This window comes from Typopeltis vanoorti, chromosome 13, assembly GCF_054136105.1.
Source record: "Typopeltis vanoorti isolate ZY-2024b chromosome 13, IOZ_Tvanoo_1.0, whole genome shotgun sequence".
NCBI classification, from domain to species: domain Eukaryota; kingdom Metazoa; phylum Arthropoda; class Arachnida; order Uropygi; family Thelyphonidae; genus Typopeltis; species Typopeltis vanoorti.
The window spans coordinates 80,832,693-80,855,087 of NC_143561.1; the positions used below are offsets into that span (position 1 = coordinate 80,832,693).

The 22,395-nt window shown below is 36.6% G+C and overlaps 1 protein-coding gene across 1 annotated transcript in view; it reads left to right on the plus strand.

The window, feature by feature from the left end:
* Positions 1 to 4,460: 4,460 nt before the first annotated feature.
* QIL1 (MICOS complex subunit MIC13 homolog QIL1) overlaps positions 4,461 to 22,395 on the plus strand; it is a 56,230-nt gene continuing 38,295 nt past the window's right edge. Inside the window, exons 1-2 of the mRNA XM_090403121.1 lie at positions 4,461 to 4,617; positions 15,694 to 15,841. Coding sequence (XP_090259247.1) covers positions 4,604 to 4,617; positions 15,694 to 15,841 — 162 coding nt within the window. The 5' untranslated portion in view covers positions 4,461 to 4,603. The remainder of the gene's footprint in view (positions 4,618 to 15,693; positions 15,842 to 22,395) is intronic.

A 22,395-nucleotide genomic window follows, 5' to 3' on the forward strand; every position in this document is an offset into this window, starting at 1 on the left:
TCAGTACCCTTGACCATTTTGTTTCATTTGAGTCTCGGGTCTGGGTTAGTCTCGAGGGGGTGGAAAGAGGGGAAAATTGTTCCACTGCATAAAGGTGGTTCCAAGACTGCTGTTGTAAATTACCGACCGATTAGCATATCAGGAATCATTGTCAAGGTCTTAGAGAAATTAGTCAAGAAAAGAATACAGGATTGGATAGATGAAAATGGGATATTGTATGGGGGACAACATGGTTTTGTGAAGGGTAGATCATGCCTCAGTAACTTGCTCACGTTTTATAACACAGTGACGGGTGAACTGGATAGGGGTAATGGGTTTACAGTAATACTACTGGACCTTGCCAAGGCTTTTGATAGGATACCACATAGAACCCTAATCAGTAAACTGGAGCAGATGGGGATAGATATAGGGTTGGTGAGATGGATAAGAGGGTGGTTGAAGGAGAGATACCAGAGAGTGGTTTATTCAGGAGTGGAGTCTAAAAGACGGCTTGTGACTAGTGGAGTGTCACAGGGCTCTGTGAGACTAGTGGAGCAGATGGGGATAGATATATAGTTGAACTGGAGCAGATGGGGATAGATATATTGTTGGTGAGATGGATAGGAGGGTGGTTGAAGGAGAGATACCAGAGAGTGGTTTATTCAGGACTGGAGTCTAAAAGACGGCTTGTGACTAGTGGAGTGCCACAGGGCTCTGTTCTTGGACCACTGCTTTTTAATTTGTTCATCAATGATATAGGAAAGGATTTGAGAGGAAGTGTTCACTTGTTTGCTGATGATGCAAAGTTGGGTAGAGCAATTATGAGTGTACAGGATGTCGAAATTTTACAGGATGATTTGGATAGTTTGGAGGACTGGACTAGGAAAAATGGATGTCAATTTAATGTGCCAAAGTGTAAGGTTATGCACTTTGGGGTGAAAAGAATAGTAGCAGTATATCGCATTGGTGGGACCGTACTCCAGGAGATTGATGAGGCCAGGGGTTTGGGAGTGTTGGTGGATAGGAAATTGAAGTTTAGGGGGTACATTGCAAAAGTGACTAAAACAGGTCACCAAATCACTTGGCTTCTGAAAAATACTTTAATATGCAGAGACAAACAAGTTGTTGTTCCTCTGTATCGAGCCTTGATAAGAGCCCATCTGGACTACTGTGCCCAGTTATGGGCACCATGGTTTCTTCGTGATGGGGAGGAAGTGGATAGGATCCAGAGACGAGTGACCAAGATGATAGCAGGTCTGTGGAATGAACCTTATGAGAATAGGTTGAAGATTTGTGGGTTGCAGAAATTGGTCGATAGGAAGGAGGGGTGGTACAATTGAGACATTCAAATTACTGAAGGGTTTCTATAAGATTGATCCAGAAGATATTTTTGAAAATATGACTGGTGGTGGGAGGACTAGGGGCCATGAATGGAAGCTGGACAAGAGCGTGGTTGACAAGGGTGTTAGAGCTAGCTTTTTTACTTGGAGAGTAGTGAATGAGTGGAATAAGCTTCCAGAGTCTGTTGTGGGTGCTACGACCATGAATGAGTTCAAGGTAAGGTATGATAGATACTGTGTGAATGTCGAATAGTTGTTCTTGACATGATGTTAGGGCCTCCCTCGATGAGTCTGTCGACTCCTTGGAGTTACCCGGAACAACAACAATGATAATAATAATAATAAAAACTATGCTATTTAGCTGCAAGCAAAACCATATGCTGCACTGGGAAACACTGAAAACTAGATGTGTGGGAGTCTGCCCCCCTCCCCCAGTTGCAATGCAGAGCAACAATAAAAATCAACAGAAAGTGTTAAAATTCGTAAACGTGTTAAAGCTAGGAAATATATTGTGAATATTGTTATGGCACTTTCAGATATTGAATTTGGTTGAAGAGAATTACCATTTCAATTCAAAAATTGTCTGCTGACTTTTATTTTTGACTCGCACGATCTTTTGTTAATACCGCACCAATCATATGCACATATCTTTACTGGCCTAGTAACATGGCTGTCTGTTCATTAGTCATTCGTGAGGGATTGTTCATTAAATATTTCAAGTCTTGTAAATTACTGCTAATTTTTGCTTGAAATAATGGGAAAGCGGATTGTGCTATTTGAGTAGGATGCACACAAGGAAACTGCTCTGTAGGCAGGAAATAGCAATTGCAATATATGCGGGAATTTTACGAAAAAAACTGAAAACTTTAGTTTCCGAAAATCAATGTAAAGGAAATTTGCTTTTATATCTAATAAGTTCAACATATTAATTGAAAATAAATACTTCCAATCCATATTTTAATGACTTACGATTGAATAAAATCCAAATCCAAATACACTTTAGAAAACGGATCCGTTCATTACGAAACATGAAAAGATATATCAAATGATGGTAAAGGAGTCACACCATGTCTGGATGCCTGACGAATAATGCATCAACTGAACTGGAATAAACTTGTACATCAGTATATCGCGGAGATATATCGATGGCTTGGAAATAGGATGTTTGTTTCTAATTTTCTTATTATTTATTATTATGAAACAGTTGGTAGAGTTTAATTAATTAATGCATTTTTATTTGGTATAGCTGTACTTAAGAAAATTGTATTATATTAAGTTAAAATATGTGTCAGCGAAGATGTTTGAAATGTATTTTTTTATTTAATTAGTTTTTAAGATGAGCTCTGGGTTGCGTGCCGGAAAAAACTCATTGGCGTGCCACGTTTGGCAGGCATGTTAAGGGTTGTCCACCCCTGCTCTAGACTAAGCATATATAAAGAATATAATAAATATTTTTTTCAACGGTTTCGATAACGAGCCAAATGATATAAATGTGTAACAGATTAGAAAAAATCTAATAATGAATCAGGCATTTTAGCATAAAAGCGAAATCGTGTTTGTTAATTTTTATACACTCCATAAATGCATCAAAAGGGTTAAGCAAAAACCCTAATATAATAGAGAAACACAGAGATATTATTATTACTGGGGGCGCTAAAATCCTGTCGATGAAATCCCTTTAGTTATGAGCAAAATTAGAAGAAGGAAAAAAAATAAAATAAAAAATACGTTTCCGCAAATGTGTACCGACTGTGCCCACTCGATCGTGGGGCCCGGGTGCATTGCACCCACTCACCCCCGAGATGTCCGGCCTGAATCCAGTTTAAATTACCAGCTCGTCATGTGACAGTCTATCAAAGGCCTTTGCAAAAATCTAAATATACCAGTGTGTAGGCATCACCTTTGGAATACATTCTCAGATTGCCTCTGCCAGGTAGTTCTTGAGTATGACCCAAGTAGCATTGATGTCCCTTTCATCCAGTTCCTCATACCATGATATTGCCGCAAACTGTCCTGAGTTTTCCACAATCTCCAGCCTTATAGTTCCACATATATCCCTTTCTCATAGAAGTCTTTATATGGCTGGTCACCATCCAGGTGATCACCTCATGGTCACTCTCAGCAACTGGAGGAAGATTTGACACACCATTATAATAACGTCATCTAATGTGATGATCAAATCTAAGACCCTTAATACGTGCCCTCTGTTAAATACTGCCTAAGGTAGTTTACTCACAAAAATTCCCAAAATTACTTTTTTGTTCCCAAATGCCAAATGCTCATTCCAGTGTATATTATCATAATTGAAATCACTCATAATGATCATTCCTGCCGGCCTGGCTGGCTGAGTGGTCAGTGTATCCCCTCTCCAACTAAAAGGCTGCGGGTTCGGATCCCGTCGTGTGCATGGATGCTTGTGAATGTCTGAAAATACTAGTGGTGATCGGCAGCAGATGGCGTTGGTGTAGATGATGAAGGTAGTTGCGGTTCGTTGCATTTGGTGGATTGAGTGGTGGAGACGAAGAGTTCTAGAGTAGGTGTCCTCCCTCGATGAGACTTTGCACTTCCTGGAGGTGTCACATAATAATAATAAAAATAATGATCATTCTTTTCTTATTTTATAAGAAACCCTACCACTACTACTTCTCGGCTGTCTCTCCTCAATAGTCTTTCCAGTCTCGTGTTCTATACTACCATCGAACCTACAACCCTTCTCAGACCCAGACGCTTCCCTCCCATAGCTATCCTTTCTTGCCCACTGACGCATTCACTCTTTTAAATCTAGCATCCACATTTTTCTTGTAGCCGCTCCCTCCCCAACTATTATACAATTTCCTTTCGTATGCAATTATTATTATTATTATTATTATTATTATTATTATTATTATTATTATTATTATTATTTTGACACCTCCAGGGAGTACAGCTATCTTTTTAATTTAATTAACCAGCCATCCTATCAACTGCTAGTTAAGATGTAGAAGAGAACATCGAAAAGGTTCTCTGCTTATTTTATTTTCTTAGGTATTTTTTTGCGTTCACAATACGACATCGAGGAATAATCATTTGTAATTAATGTGCAATTAATCTTTGACGAATACCTACTTAAAGTCAGTCACTATTTGGTTTACATGAGACCTCCTATCGGCGTAAAACGTAAGGTCTCTTTAGTATGAAGTATTTAAAATGGTAAAGTAATAACCTTGCGTTTTCATCTAAGCGGTATTATTATGCTTAAGTAACTAATACGTTTAGCGTTCGAACATCGTATTATTATTTTAAAAATGGGAATTGTAAAGTGAGTGAATTTGTTTTTATGTTATTACTTCAATGATCTATGTGTGAATTAGTGATCTTGTTATAAAATTACAGGTTCTATATATATATATATATATATATATTCACACTAATAATTAAAATACAAGACGGAAAATTCACCTGGAAAAGCTTGATATTGTATTGTAAAACTTTCGCCTATTTCATAGACATCCTCATACAAAAAAAAAAAAAAAAAAGTCAAGATTTTCCACGTGTTTTCCATCTTGTATTTTTATATTTAGTATGCCTACGCACGGCATTCCAATTTAGAATATATATAATTAGCTATTATAGATAATGAAATCCTTCAACCTCATTTATGTTAATTAAAAAATGGCAAAGCCGGCTAAGGTTGGTCGATTGGTAGAGCCTCTGCTACTAATGGCTCAGTTAAGTAAGTTTGAGCGCGGTTAGTAGTTGGAAGGGGTCCAATCGTTCGATGCTGTTGGCACACTCTCCTTTGATGAGTCTTTGGACTCCCTGGAGGTGTTAAATAATAATAATAATAATGTTAATTGTGAAACCAGAAGTACATAAAAAAAAAATACATGGATGTCATTGAATTTTGCAGATAGTCTCCAAACTCGGGCGTTATTAATTCAGTTGATCTGGGTGGTTGAAATACCTAGCTTTTACACTTTGCTTCAACAATGGATTTGCTTCCACTGTGACATGGTCATTTATGAAAGACTTTATGTGGTGATATTAGTGGTACATTACCTTTTTGGAGGACTTTGTCACATGAAGAAAGACCATGTTTAAACCCTAGAGTTTTTGTCTAACCTACAGTGGTATTGTATGTAGATAGAGGATCGAATTATATAAACGGTGGGCTGTGTAAAGCATTGTGCTCTCCTGCAACCATCTTTGTAGATGTCATTCAATAATATATTCATTCTAACCACAGCTAATGTGGGAGAGCAGCAGCATGCTAAAGATTGTGATAGGATTGCCATTAAAAATTATAAAGACTTGAAGTCTATAAAAGGCCTGGTTGGGCAAGTGGTTAGCATATGTATCTACTCTCTAGCCAAAAGGCTGCGGGTTTGAATTCTGCTGTGGGCATGGATGTTTGTGATTGTCTATGAAAATAATAGTGATGGTAGTGGGCAGTAGATGATGCGGTTTACTGTAGTTGATGCAGTTCACTGTAGTTGATGTATGGAGTGGGGGAGAACAGTAGAGTTCTCCTCTAGGTGCCCTCCCTCGATGAGTCTTTGGACTCATTGGAGGTGTCATGTAATAATAATAATAAAAGAATTGCAAAGTGAGATGCCTAAACTCAAATGGAATTGAGCTCATTAGGCAGCTCACTTTGCAAATCTTTTTTTAAGAAGATTTTTCTTAAAAAAACTTATCATACCAAAACAGCAAGCTAGTCAGAAACATACACAATTAACAGACAGTATATGGCCACATAGCCTTAATTGTTTTGACATATCTGTCAAGGTCTGATCCTGAACCGAAGTCTGAATCTGACTTTTTTTGGGATTGCCAGATATCTGGTATAGTAATCTATGAAGCTTATTGTTAATGGGTATCTCCATGGATCCAAAGACTCATCATGGGAGGCCAAGAAACATTGTTTGCAATATACCTATCATATCTCCCGCTATGTAACTTAAATTTTACCATGGGAGTAAAAAACTAGCCATTATTAACACAATGTCTATCATACCTCTCCTTAAACCGATTCACTGACAAAGAACTGACAACCACCTCAGGTAACCCATTCCATTCGTTCACCACCCTTAATGGAGAAGCAATCCGGCATCATATTTTGCTGTGTTCCCCCAACAATTTCAGTGAATCCCAAGCCAGTATGTCAAGTTCACCAGCAAATTCCAGATTCAGAACAACTTTTTTTTTCTTCATTTATTCTATGCACTGCTGGCTTGAAATCCATGTCAATAAGCTTATTCCATCATCTTTTCTATACATCTATGTACTAATGCTCTTTAGGTTGAATAATCTTGTATATGAGGTTGCCATTCAGAAAAAAAAATTATATATATATATATAAGTATATATATAATATATATGTATAAAAAGGGTGATAACAGTCTGCTGCCCGACTACTGAGCAAGTGCCATCACCAGGTCACCTAACCCCTTCGTAGCTCATGTTACGAAGGGTTAGGTTCACTGTTCATAAAGTGAATCATTTGTAAATTGAGATAAAATTATAATGTATTTAAATGAGATTGGTTCCTTCAGTATGAATGACTTCCACAAATGACTTTTCCACCAGCTTCATTTATTTCATTAAACAAGGACTTTGCCTTGTCTATGATTACTTCTTGAGTCATAGGAATATAGTTTTGAATCATGTCAATCCACAGCACTAATAATTTTTCCAAGTTTTTTCTTTACTTCACTCCTTGAATATGATGTTCTTAGCACTTTTGCATTAACAGTTCCTGCATGTGAACACTTTATCTTATCTTGATTGGTTATTATTGTCAAAACTATAAAAGACATTAACCTTAATGCTGTACATGCATCAGAATTATGCTTGCCTGTATAATAAATTTAGTTTAATCCTTTATCCAAGTGTGAGCAAACAAAGTTTGCACCTGAAAGTATCTTCAGGACTGGGGTAAGGTGGTACAACACCAGGGCAACTCGTTGAAAAATAAACTTTCAACATCTTTCTCTAAATCCAGAGTAATTTATTAAAAAAGGGTGGCACACCATTTGGCAACTCCTATAGGTAGAGATGACCTGCGAATGCTTCTGCCTGGTATCTCCACTTGGGCCTGGCTCCCACTGAAGAGACCTCAATAAAGGTCGAAACTAGTCTGGGTAGTGGCCCTTCCCTTAATGCATAACATTAGACATATCCGCAAGGAGATGTGTTTTGCATTATAGGAGATACTGAGACAGGAGTGTTGATAGCTTGCTCCACCTTTGCAACGAGTTGCCCTGGTGTTGTACCACCTTACCCCAGTCCTGAAGATACTTTCAGGTGCAAACTTTGTTTGCTCACACTTGGATAAAGGATTAAACTAAATTTATTATACTCTAACCAAGTGAAAAATAAACTTTCAACATTATGCTTGCCTGATTCATTGCGTTGTATCACTTCCATTCTTTTCCTCAGTGGTTATTTTTGGCATTTTTTTTTTAAGCTGAGGAAGACATTGAATGGGCTGTAAGTTTAAAGGACCTTTTTAATTTATTGTTTAAATACTAATTATTATTATTTATATGGGTACCCCATGGAGTCAGACTCATCATGAGAGACCCACACTATCCATTAACACGATGCCTATCATACATCTCCTTAAACTTATTCGCTATTGGAGTGCTTACAACCACCTCTGGCAATCCATTCCACTTATTTGCCACTCTCCAATTAAAGAACCTAGTCCACTCATCCTTACTAACCACATTCTTAGACAACTCCCAAGCATGACCCCTTTTTTTTCCCCCCTTACTCCCCATGTATTGAAAAATTTCTTTAGTGTCAATCTTATAGAATCCCTTTAGTAACTTAAGCTTTTATCATATCTCCTTTCCTCATGTCAGCCACACTCTGCAACCAACTCACATGTCCTTCAGTCTATCCTCATAGAGAATGTTCCACAGACTTGTCACGAGCCTGGTCACTTGTTTCTGAATCTCTCCACCACTTCTGTCCCCTAGAAACGCAGATGACCAGATCTGTGAATAAAATACTAATATTAAAACTTGCACTTTTTTTTTTAGTAGTCCTTATAACATGTTTTATATGGGGCCAAAACATAAACAGTTCTGTAATCTTTACCCACAGTGCCATAGAATATGAAACAAAAAGGCAATTATGAATGATGCTGGCTACAAATGTTTTTGTCTTTGTTTTGTTGTATATGTGTTTGATTTTTTTTTTTTTTTTTTTTGCTGTTGATTTTGAAATGTTCATTAATTTGAATCTTTGTAAATAGAGGAAATGTAAAACAAGACCTTCCTGTAATGGAAGGCCTCATCCTCCTTTAGAGCTTATGCTGAAGCCTGAAGTAGATGCAAAAAACAATCAGTACTTCTGAAACAGAGATGGTCGAAAGAGCAAAAAGCACGAAACTCGCAGCCTGTCCAAATGGCAGCCAAGCCTTTTGGTCTCTCGCCAAAGCAATTGGCCGTAACTTCTGCCCAACACTATTCATCACGCACAGAAAAAGCCAATCTTCTGACTTCGTACTTTGCTTCCAACGCATGCATAACTGACGATGGTAAATGCCCCCCCCCCCAACCATTCCAGACACCCAACATACAATGCTCCCTATATCCTTTTGTCAGAATGAGATCAGAAAAATACTGTCTGAATTAGATGCAAAGTCTCCTTACCCTGATGTCATTCCCCCCCAGTTGTCCTGAAAGTTTGCGCACCAGAACTTACTCTTATCCTATGTTGCCTATATATACTCTCTTATTCGACTGGAATCTATCCCACAAACTGGAAATTCAACCCATTCCTAAGAAGGGTGACGAGTCGCTGCCCTCCAACTACTGCCCTGTCTTGCTCACCTCAGTCCTGTCTAAAGTAATGGAAAAAAATCATCAATTCCCAACTCCTACACTACCTTGAAGACACCCACCTAATAAACGACCGCCAGTATAGATTCCATCACTGCCAATCAACAGGAGATCTGCTCACATATGTCACCCATCTTTGGACAAATGGCATGGAGAAGTTTGGTGAATCTCAAGTGGTTGCACTTGATATCTCCAAAGCCTTTGACCTGGTCTGGTACAAAGGCTTACTGAGCAAACTACCATCATTTGGTCTGGCCCAGGACTTCTGTAGTTGGATTGGTAGTTTTCTTCTGGATGCACATTGTGTGTGTGTATGTGTGATGGTGGATGACTCCCTATCCTCTCACCATTCAATTAATGCTGAGGTTCCACAAGGTTCTGTCCTCTCACCAACCCTCTTCCTGCTATAGTTGACCTCCAACCCAATACACAGGTTACAGATGACAGCACATTACACTTCTCGCTTTCATTTAATAAACCTTACCCTACACAACTCGCCTAAATCTACAGAACATCAACCACCATCACTCTCAATTCCGATCTCCAAGCCATCCTACAATGGGTTTCGGATAACCTCATCAATTTCAGTGCTAATAAAACCCAGCTCTGTCCTGTTTCCCATAAAAAAGAAACATTTTTTTCCTAGTATCCTTTTTGACAATACTCAAATTTCCAGATGATTTGAGATCTCTCTTCTTGGAATTATCTTCACATGAAACCTCTCCTGGTAAACACATAACAACCATTGCATCCTCAGCTTCAAAAAAACTAGGATTTCTCTTTTGCTTAAGACATTACTTCACCCCTGAACAGCTGTTAACATTGTACAAATCACAAATCCACCCAGCTATTGAATACTGCTCCCACATGTGGGGGTGGGCCGCTAAAAGCTCCTTCAAAATGCTTGACTTTCGCATAGACATTTGGTTTCTGCAATATGTATATTCTACAAATACTTCCATGGGAAATGCTCATCTGAATTACTCCAATAATAATAATTACTCAGTACTAAGCTTGTTGGAACAGGTATAGCTGCTTGACATCCCTTCACAGTACACCTAGAAACAAACAGAAGAAGTTTCTTTTTCTCCTCCTTCATTCCTGCAACTGCTGCACTGTGGAACAGTCTCCCACCTGCTGTGTTTCCCAAGGAATACAAATACAATTTACGATCATTTAAATCAAACGTAAACAAGTTCCTTCTTTCCCAACCCACTACCCCTACACTTTACTAATGTGCTATAGGTTGATCAACCAACGTCTTGTGTATAGACATAACATAAAAAAAAAATGGAGAAAGTCACAAATAGTCATCTTCTCTACTACCTAGAAGCTCACCAGTTAATCAGTGACCAGCAGTATAGATTCCACTAATCTAGAACTATGACTGATCTCTTAGCCTACAAATGCCACCATTGGAGATGTACTATGGAAAGGTTCAGAGAAATGTGCTGTTATTCATGACATTTTCAGGGCTTTGGATCCCACACTTTTGATCTGCAAAACAAATTTCCTTTCTTCAGTTTACCTACCACCCTCTGTAACCAGGTAGTCACCTCTCTCTATGTCATGGTAGGTGCACCCTCTTCAAGCTTTGCCATCAATACAGGAGTGCCTCAGAGTTCTGCTACCCTCTATCTCCTATACATAAATGACTTACTCTGAATTGCTACTAATATCTTATCCTTAATCTTACCCTCAATAATACACAAATCATCAGACTAGATCAGATCTCTGTCCTTGGACTGATATCTACCTCCAGCATCTCCTGTCATGAACACATCACATCAATAGCTTCTTCTGCCCCTTAAAAGGCATTATTTTCCATTCAAGATACTATTTTTCATCCACCAATCCTTAGAATACTGTTCAAATGTTTGGGGTGGTGTACCTAAAAATTCTCAATGCTCTCTTGGAGGAGAGTAACTTGGTTTATAAATGATCCCTCTCATACTTTAACCTTTATCGCACAGATTTACTGTTTCAGCTCTGCATCTCTTCTGTGAGTACTTCCATGGTTACTGTTCCAGGGAATTAGAAACATCATTCCTCTGCTTTCTGTTGGGCCTCTTCCTCATTTATTCCACCTACTCCCTGTCCTCTGGAACAGCCTTCCTTTTGAAGAAAATTTTCAACAAATTTCTTATTTCTCAATCCTCATTGGCACACCATACACGATACTGATGTGCTATAAATTCTTCTACCACTTGTGTATGGGACAATTGAAAAAAAAAAATTATATATATTACACACATGTGCGCATTCACATATGTGTTGCAGTACACACTGATGCAGTGAATAAAGAAGAAAAATTTGAACTGTGAAGGAGAGCTGAATAGTTGCTGTACCTATCTTAACAGATTTAGAGGAGGATAGGAGAATTATTGATTCTGATTGCGATCAATAGTGCCCAGGAAATTATTTGTAGAAAATGGAAACAGTAGAAATTGAACTTTTGTCTGAAAAAAGTGAATTGATGAGAGAGAGAGAGAGATCATTAATCAGTCTGATTGCTCTCTTGTGTACTAAATAAAATATTTTTAGATAACTCTAAGGTGCATGATTTCAAATGTGGGATCAGTTGAATGAATTTGTGTTTTGTATACAGTTAATAGTTGTTTGTTGGTAAAGTAGTGTCTGAAATATGTGATTTCTTAAATGTTGAGGAGGTAATATTTATGATATTACCTCCTCAACATTTATGCTTATATGTTTATGCCAAGAAAGTTTGGAGGTTTGGCTTCATTCTTTGTTGATAACAGTTATCATAAGAAAAGGAATAGTCTCTTGCTAAAAATTTGGTGGTGGCAAAATAGACTGGAAGAAAAGGTTTTTTTGCAAGAAATAAGACAGGATTGAATTTTGCTAGCATTAAAATTAAGTTATCAGAGCCCCATTGAAGAATTTTGATCTTCTCAAAGTTTTAAGTTGATTATGCAAGATTTCTGAAATGATAGAGTGGAATGCAGTGTACTGTCATCAGTAAAACTGTGAATTGGATCTACAGTTAACCAGAGAAGGTTGTTGATACATAAAATAAGCAGGATAGATGAAAGAACAGCATTATGGAACCCCAGCATGAGTTGTAAAGTTTATTATTATTATTTTAACTGACACCTCCAGGGAATCAAAGACTCATCAAGGTAGGGCACTTACTCTACAACTCTGCCTCTACCACTCAATCCACCAGCTACAACGAACTGCCCACGACCAATTGGTATACTTTCTTAGACAATCACAAACGTCCATGCCCATGGTGGGATTCGAACCCATACTATTATACTAAAAGCCATACTATTATTATCATCAATAAACCTTCTGACTGGAGAGTGGATACACTTGGCCAACCAGGCTGACCTGGTTTGAGGATAAAGATTCACATGTGCTGTGCAACCAGAGAGAATTGGCATCTCAGATGTGTTGGAAGACAGTGTGTCATGGGCTCAATCTCTTGAGCTTACCTAGGCTTTTCCATGATCTTTGTGCTCATGCTACCTATCCCTGACAAATATCATGGGAACCTTTCAACTAATGTTCATCAGTCCATACCCCTGTAATTAGATAAATTTTTTTCTGGTAATAGTTAAGTTGACTATTAATGGTTTGCTCAGTTATTTTAGAATGACGGTATTGTAGTGGGAGAGTTGGATGGTAACTTGATGGTAAAACTTTGCCACCCTTACCATCAGGTTGTAAGTTACAGCAATACAAATGATAATAGTAACAAGTAATATTATATATGTTATAAAAAAACTTGGTAATTTTTCAAGTGGTAATATAGAGATTAATAGTTAAAGAAAAGACTTTGGAATAAAGAACAGAAAATGGAAATAGATTAGAAGTAACTCTACAATGTGTATAACCAAGAGCCTTAGCCATACTATTATTATCATCAACAAACCTCCGTGGAGTCAAGAGCCTCATTGTGAGAGGTCCCACTTTCACATGCACAGCTCATCGTACCTTGACTTAAATGCATTCACTGTCCTTGCACTCACCACACTCTCAGGCAATGCATTCCAATCAGTGGTGCACCCAGAGGGGGGCCCTCCCCCCAAAGAAAAAGAAAAAAAAAACTAGAAAATTTTCCAAAAATCTTTTCCTACTTAAAATTCATTTTATTATTTATGTTGTGTCTTCTATTTCTGTACTACTTCTGAATTAGCGATCATTGCAGATGCTCAGTCATAGGTCATATGCGATGTGTAGTGTGTATTCTCAACCCCCCCCCCCCCCCCAGATTAAATCCTGAGTGTGCTACTGAAGAGTAGTGTATGTGTGTGTGGCAGGGGGATTGGATGTCCTTAGATGAGAGATGAATTTCAGCACTTGGTGCGAGACCAAAATCCTACTTATTAGTGGCCTTAAACTGCCTGAAAAAAGTTCAATGTTTGATTTCTGAATTATGTAGAAAAAATAAATAAAATATGAAAATAATGTAAAGAAAAGATTAGTTCACCCATAGTAGTAATGTAATGTGGGTTTACAACCTTTCACTGACAGGACTTGCATTCAAAAAGTTCTATTTCCATGTTCAAATTTTCATAGTTATGATTCATGTCAAAATTTCTGGAACAAAAACCATAGAAACTTGAATGCAAATAAATAATTTACTGACTAAAATTAATTATTTACAAGTCTGTTTTACTAACTCAACTTCCACTCGGCTTTCACAAGCTTAAATCCAACTATTGAAATATCTTAGTCCAACTAGGAACATTATCTTAAGTTGTATATGTGGAGGGGCAGGAAGTGAATATTCTAGGAGAGAAAAGTCATTAGTGGTTTGTTCTGTTTTGAGGCCATTGCTGTTCAACTAGTATGTTAATGATATTGAGAGAGGTTTTAATGGGGATATGGCCTCATCTGGCCTGGTGCAAAGAGCGTGTGAACTGGACAATTGACAGTGAAAAACAGTACTCTGGAGTTATGGATCAAGGTTCACCTGTTACCAGGGTGTGCAGGTAACTTGATGAATGCTTGTTATCACAGTGTGTTGTACCCACAGTAAAGCTTTGTGGTGGATTAATGGTGTGGGATGCATTGCTAGTTTGGAATGGGACAACAGGTCATTATCTGTGGCTCCATGGAGGCTGCTCAGTACCTTGATATTCTGGATAATCAGGTACTATCAAGACGACAGTACCTCATGCCACAAAGCTGCAGCTGTTATGGAATAGTATGAAGAGATGGGTGTTAAATGACTGCCCTGACCTGCGCAGAGTGCTGACCTCAACTCCATTGAACATCTGTGGGACAAATTTGAGCAGTGATTGAGGTCAGAGCAGCATGTCCTCAATCTATTGCTGAACTCAGTGCTGCTTTGATTGAAGAATGGAGACAGATTTCACCTGATGTCTTCCCCTGCACATTGGTGATAAGCCTCCCTCAAAGGGCACAGGAAGTGATCAAAGCCAAAGGTTGACATACCCGATATTATGATTTGCCTGCTGGTATCAGTTCTAAATTGCTAAAGTGTCTGGACTGGTCTGATAAACACCTAAAACAAAATTAATTTTGTCTTCTTGTATATTCTAAAAGAAATTACATTTTCTGAAAAAACATTTTTTATATGAAAAAGCATTTTTGTTCTAGGTGTTTATCAGAACTTTCCAGACCCCTCTTAGATAGTATTATGTAAATCCTATCAAAAAAGTTGAGCCTATTCTATTCTGTTCTGTGGCTGAGTTAATGGTTAAATAATCTGTAAACTTTCTCTGAAAACTAAATACGGTACTTTTTAAAGCCACTAAACAGTATCGTATTTAGTTTTGTCTACCACCTAAAGATTCATAGTTGTCCAGATCCCAGTAAGATTGTACCTAGAGCCTGTCAGTTGGAGAGCAGAGATGATATCCTTGCTGACCAATGGCCACATTGGTCATTTAAACAACTTGATTTAAAAAAAAAAAAATCCTTTCTGCTCTTTTTTAAAATTTTTTTAATACAATCTTTTCATTAATGAAATTTGAGTTTTAAAACTGTGATTAATAATGAAGTGTTAAGTCTGTCGTATTTAAATGTTAAGGTCTAAATTGGATATAATATGAATTGTACACCTATACAGGTTTTAAACATAACTTTAAATATTATAGTTATTATTATACACATCGTAATAACTGGCTGAAAGAACTTTACAACATGTGTTGACTGAATACTTTTAACTCAGAATTCTTCTCATTTCAAGGTAATGTTATGCTGAAGCTATATGATGAACAAAGCTTGAAGGTGATTAATAATAATAAAAAAACAAAACGTAACACATGCTTAATTTATTAATACTTATTAACACACACACAAAGTAATGCATAGCACAACAGTACTATGCATTACTTTGTGTATGTTACTAAAAGATTTTTTGTAGCAATTTCCTATAAAATAAGGTGCATAACAATGGTAATTAAGTATTAGATCAAAAAACATTTAAACTGTCTCCTTTTGTTTTCATTATAAAAATATTAAATAACATTTCCAAAACAAAATAGTTATTTTTATTTATTTAATTTTTGTTTGCAATTAATGGTGTTTATTTCTTTTCTCAGATTTGTAGCTAAAACTGGATTAGCTTTTGGTGCAGTGTATTTATCAATTCATCAGGGAATATGGGGTGATACACAAAAGACAATGGAATCTGCTAAAAAGATAGAACAGCTTTTTTCAGTGCTACACTTGGATCAATTTGATCTAACAGTATGTATATTATTTAGCATGTGCTAAAATTAAGTATATTTAAGGAATAATTTTACTTTTTTTTTTTTTTTTTTTTGGCAGTATGTCACTTTTTTTTGTTTGTTGTTGTTGATTGATAAGACTTTGGTTTGAATTTAACAAGGATGCAAAAAGCATTTTATAAGCATCTTCAGCTGACACCAGTTACGAAATCCAAGCATGTTTGGAAAGTTGTGGGCCTTAAAGGCCTGTTAAAGCCATTGGGATAGGATAGGATTCAGCTGAAACCAAGTTAGCCATTCTAAGGCAGAGCTTTTCTTTTTATTTTTTTTTCTATTTTTATTCTCTCAGAAAATTGGAAAAATATTTATTTAGCACAGTCTTGAAATGTTGCAATATTCATCCTTTGTTTAGAAAGACCTAGATTTGAATTTACTCTAGGATGTAAGGAACTTAGGAACTGCTTAACTCACCTTTAGGTGGAAAGCCCTTATATAGAGGTGTGACATATGGTTTTTTTCCTCTCCTGGAAACTCGAGTTTTCGTCATGCAAAACAGAAAGTCATCTTAGAAGAGCACATGCAATTAGCAGATATAAAACACAGCTTTCATAGCCTTAGTTGCTTCAGAGTAATTGTAACCACTACCAACTGAGAATTTTGACAACCCCCCCCCCACTTCTACAAAACAAACTAGACAGTTGAATATATGTAATTGACAGATATTGATACATGATACAGTCAGACTTTGGTATAACAAACATGGAAATAACAAGATCACAGTTATAATGAGCAAAATGCCATGATAATTTTAATTCTGGCTATTTAGATTTTAGATTTTAATTTACATATTCCCATACACTTGCTTCCTTTTATGATGATCAAACTACAGAGATATACCATACAAATTTTAGTAACTATGCAAACATTCTTAATAGCTAGGGTAGTTCTTGGAATAGACAAAACTGAAAGTAGTGATTTAATTTTTATGACCACTTGTGTCAGATTACAGGCCAGTTTATAACCTAATTTTGTGCTTTAGGACCAACCCTCGCTACCTATCTCTCCAGTGTCTAGCCTCCTACCTTCCTCCCTCACTTTACTCAAACACTGCCACAACTATAAAATCAGTTGAAAACGAACCCTTCCATCAGAAGCATGTCTACTAAAAGATAGTCTCTCAGTTTGCAAAAAAAAAGTTGCAGTTATTTGTGAGTTAGAACATGGTGCAAAAAAAAATGTTGAAGTGTGTAAAAAGTTTTCTTTGTCCTCTTCAACAGTATCTACATTATGGAAGGATAAAGATGTTTACATATTGGCACTGGAAAAAAAAAATTAAGCATAGCATCAGAGGTTCACTGATGGCACAAAGTGCTGGATTCCCAATAAACAGTCTGATCTCGAAGGCTCAAATGGAAAAATTTGCTAAACAATTTGGATATGATGATTTTGTATGTAACAACAGTTGGCTAGATCGATTTAAAAACCAACATAATATTGTTATGAATATTTTTAAAAGAGTAATAATTAGCATTGTTTTTAGTAATGAAAAAAATAAACTTCAATATTATGTGGATAATAAATTATGTTTAATGTTAAGTGTATTGCAGTTTATAGTATATTCATACAAGTAATAGCTAAGTATGTAATTATATTATTTTTTATCTCTAATACTTATTTTGTTTTTTGATCTATTCTGTATTGTGTTATTGAGAATTAAAAGAAAAATAAGAGGTAGATTTAAGTCATCATTGATATAGTGAGTAATGGTTATAACGAGGAAATTTTTTCTGCCCCATGGTGCTCATTATAACAAAGTTTGACTGTACTTGCTTTGTTACATACCTTTTGTGTTAATTCTAAACAACTGTATCAAGTTTGAGCCCTAGAATTGGATTAGAGCAAGATAATTAGTCATTTTGGAAAGAGTCCAAAAACCAGAAATTAAGGTAGTGTCAGATCTCTTTAACATAAAAACAGACTGAACAGATAAAAACGGAGAGAATGCCATCAGCACACCTGTACTATTGGAATAATTTTATGATTGAGACATAAGTTGATGAGGGATTTGTATACCAGATTATGGAGAGAGACACTTCACAGAACAAACAGGAGGCTATTCCTTGAAGTTGCATAAGGAAAGTGTGAGCAAGGGAATAAGGAACAAGTTTGTTACTTGGAAAGTTAAGTGAGCAGAATGCATTGTCTGAGAGTGCGGAAACAATAAATGAATTGATGGCACAGTTTGGTGAAAGTTGTGCTTACCTCCCATGATGAGTCTTTTCATTTCATGGAAGGCTGATGATAATTTAAAAATATGTAATTACCAGTACATTAATTGATGGAGGTAATCTTTAATGCAAAGAAAGTGAAGAATCATGACAATCTCAGGATGTAGTAGCACTTAAGCTAATTTTCTGCTCCTTTGGCATGTACTCTTTTTATTCTCAACATTTACTTATATATACAATAATTAGTTATTTTTTTCCACCTGAAAATATATGACCAAATTAATACCCAGGGCTGACCCTAGGAATTTTGCTGCCCCTTTCCTCTAAAAAAAAAAAAAAAAAAAAAAAACTTTTAATGATGTCTTGAAAGCTATGATGTTAAGCTAGGCTTCAATATGTCTGATCATAAATCGTAAGTAGTAGCATTAGCTAATGAAAAATGATCATAAACTTTATTTTTTTTTACAGAAAGAGAGACAATTAACCCTTTAACGGTGGAATTTTGTTCTGAAAATGTGCATCTGCATTGGTAATTAAAATCAAGCAAAGACGAGTATACTCATCAAACGCAGAGTAAATGCAATTTTGTCGCCCCAAAAACTTGTCGCCGTATGCATATGCAACAGTGCAACATATGCACATGTTGCACCATCAGTAGAGCCAGACTTGTTAATACCTTTTGAAAATCCATCTTTTTGTGTTATGATATATAAGCATGCATATATTTTATGGGGATTACTCAGTGAAAGTAGTTAACTGGAAGGGGACCTTCAATAAGCCTTTAAAGAATGCAGAGGACTGACTGGATTTTTGACCTAATGTACAATCCTCTCCTGATAGTATGCCATGTTCAGTATTCAGTATCCAAGATACGATGGCTAAGTCTCAAACTGCCAATCCAACCTTGTTGGATTGGCAGTTTGAGACTTAGCCATCGAAATCATATTTGTGTATTGCTTAAATCAAAAAATAACAATTACACATTATGAAATATCATGCTATCTGGGTGTTGCCCAGTTAAACATAGATCCCTGTTTTGGTCATGGAACAAGTGCACACAATGAAAAGAACAACATTAAGCTCAACATCAGAATTGAAGATAGACACCATCAACATGAGAGGTACCACTGGAAAGGAAGTGGAACTGGCAGAATTGAGGAGAATAGCAACTTGCAGTATATGAACATAATTGATGTTACTGAGATGAGGAAAACCAAACCAACTGGGTTTCTGCTAAATAATAATTAGATTGTTTTGTTTGGGTGTGATCAGGTAAAAGGATGAGTAGCTGTAACTAGTACTTTATCTGTTACGAGAGAGAGAGAAAAAAAAGAGAGAGAATGTGTGAATTACAGATGAATTTTCCTACGAAGAGTTCTATATGGGATTTATTGGTATACTTGAGAAGAAGCTGAAAAATTGTGGAATTACAAGCCAGGTTCATGCCAGATAAGAGTGTATCAGATTTTTATTTTAAAACAAATAGTTGAAACATGGAAATGTTATAAGGATCTGCATTTAAGTTTTGTAAATCTGGAAAAAGGCATATGACAAGGTGCCAAGAGAAAAGTTGTTCAAAATATCATTATCATCATCAAATTCCTGATATATATATATCCTCAAGGGGGGTGTACAAGATATGATAGTACTACATGGGCAATTACATCATTACTAACTTCCTATCTACAATTTTCAGATAGGAAGATAAAGTCAGTCAAAGCTAGGTAACTGGAAGGGGACCTTCAATAAGCCTTTAAAGAATGCAGAGGACTGACTTGGATTCTTGACCTAATATACAATACTCTCCTTCTGATAGTATGCCATGTTCAGACTCCAACATTATCAGATCTTATATTTCTATCTTCTAAGGCATTTTTTACTGTATCAATCCACCTATATCTTGGTCTTCCTCTGAGTCTTTTTCCTGCCAACCTGGCAGAGAATACTTGTTTTGCTAATCTTTCCTCTCCCATTCTGTTTAAGTGACCATACCACCTGAGATTAACTCTGGTAACACATTCATAGATGCCAACAATGTCAAGTTCTTTCCTAATATCCTAGTTTTTAACCCTTTAACTGCTGAGGACGTATTATTACGGACTCAGAAATACGCGCCTGCTTTGCTGAGCCCGTATATGCACAGTTGGCGCACTTCCCATATTCAGACAATTTTTTAGTATGGAAAGAATCGTCGTAAGATATTCTAACTTCGCGGGTAGGTTCCTCCATCTATTGCCAACCAATTGAAGTTTATTTGACTTGTGTTTCTATCCTTGTATGACATCTAAAGAGAAAATTTTGAACTGGTGCAACTGATCATATGCAGCACGATGCATAAACCACATGACTGCGGGGATTTCAAGGGTGTCACAATATAGCATCTACCAGTAAATATCCACGTTATCTTACTGATGATCAAATTGATGAATTGTTAACAACAAATGAGTTGGAAGAAGAATTGTCCGAGTTAAGCGAATTGTGCACTTTAGATGAAGAAGATCCTGGTGATATAAGTGTTACAAGCGAGCATGATAGTGACAAAAGTCTCGATACGAACGTGCGTAAGCCAATGCGTACCGAAGATGTATTGTTCAAGTGGTGTGATGATGCATTTACTCCGTGTACATGAATTTGATAGCAGTAATTCTGGAATAATCACAAGTAATATCACTGATGATTCTTCAGCTTTAGATATTTTTGAACAATTTTTTACCATAGAACTAATGACAACAATAGCTGACAAAACAAACAAGTTTCATACCTTCACCACAAATAATAGACCATCTACACCATCTTCATGATTAAAGCAGTGGAAAAACACCACTCCTCAAGAACTTTACATTTGTCTAGCTATTATAAAAAAACTATTTTTCCACCTTCTGGATATGACCATACTAAATTCCCACTGTCTATAATGTAAAATTTGGAAAAAACACACACTTAGCAGACTACCAACTCATGCTTATCAGGGAAATAATTCAAAAGTACCATATCCCCAGAACAACAGGGAGATTAGAAGGACATCCATCACCTAGGGATCAACCACTGCGTCTCAAAGAAAGGCATTTCCCTTCTCTTGTACCTTCTACTGAAAAGAAGAATGCAGCTCGAGTTTGTTATGTCTGTTCCAATACCACTCTTCAGCAGAAGAAGTGTCGTGAGAGCTGGTATATGTGCACCAAATGTGACGTTGGATTTTGTGTGCAGCCCTGTTTTGAAAAATATCATTCCATACTAAATTTTTAGGATTTTCATACCCTGGCACTTGGTAGGCTTAGTAATAACTGTATTGTAAATAATAGTGCTCTTTATATTTTTTTATTAATTTCTACATAAATCCAGGGTGTTTAATACCACTTTCCTTTATAATGTGCTCCATATAGATAATGAATAATAGAGGGGATAATGTACATCCTTGTCTGACACCCGATTTTACATTAAACCATTTTCCTGTACTTCATTCAGTTTTAACTACTGACTTTCAACTCAAATAAAGACTAAGTATTGCTTGATATAATGCCATATTGACACCATATAACTGTAGCGTTTCGAATAACTTCTCTCTTGGCACCTTGACATATGCCTTTTCCAGATGTACAAAACTTAAATACAGATCTTTGTTATATTCCCATGATTTCTCAACTATCTGTCGTAAAGTGAGTCTGATACTGACAGTTTTTATTTGGCCTGAATCCAGCTTTTTCTTCACCAAGCTTTTCTTCCACAATCCTTCTCAACTATTTCTCGAGTATACCAGCATAAATCTTACCAGAAACACTCAGTAAAGAAATACCTCTGTAATTCTCACATTCAGTTTTATTTCCCTGTTTACATATCGGTACTATGAGAGCTCTACTCCAATCATCTGGAATTTATCCGTCTGTCCAGGCCTTCTGAATATGCAGTGCAGCTACTGTAAGACTTTTATACCTCCATACTTGAGCATTTCTGGTCGATAGCATTTCTGCAGTTATATTGCTTTAAATGTCCCATTTAGTTCATGTATGTGCCTCTTAAAAGCCAAACTGACCAACTCCATGAAAAGTAGAAAAAAAATTTATGTCTTAACATTGTTGTTTAAAATTTGTTCTGTTCACTCCTGGATAGTGCTGCCCTTCAATCGGTACCTCACAATCATGCATTTTTCATAGTCCATTAGATCACATCCTTTGTTCATATTGATCAGCAACTTTGAATGGACAGTATGTTACGCACATGTGGTGTCATGTATACTGGCTTTCACTGTGATATGAGTGTCACATTGCAGGGTGAAATGGATGAGCATGAACAGTGGCAGCCATAATATTTTGATTGCACTGTGTACACACGTGTTTAATGTAAATCT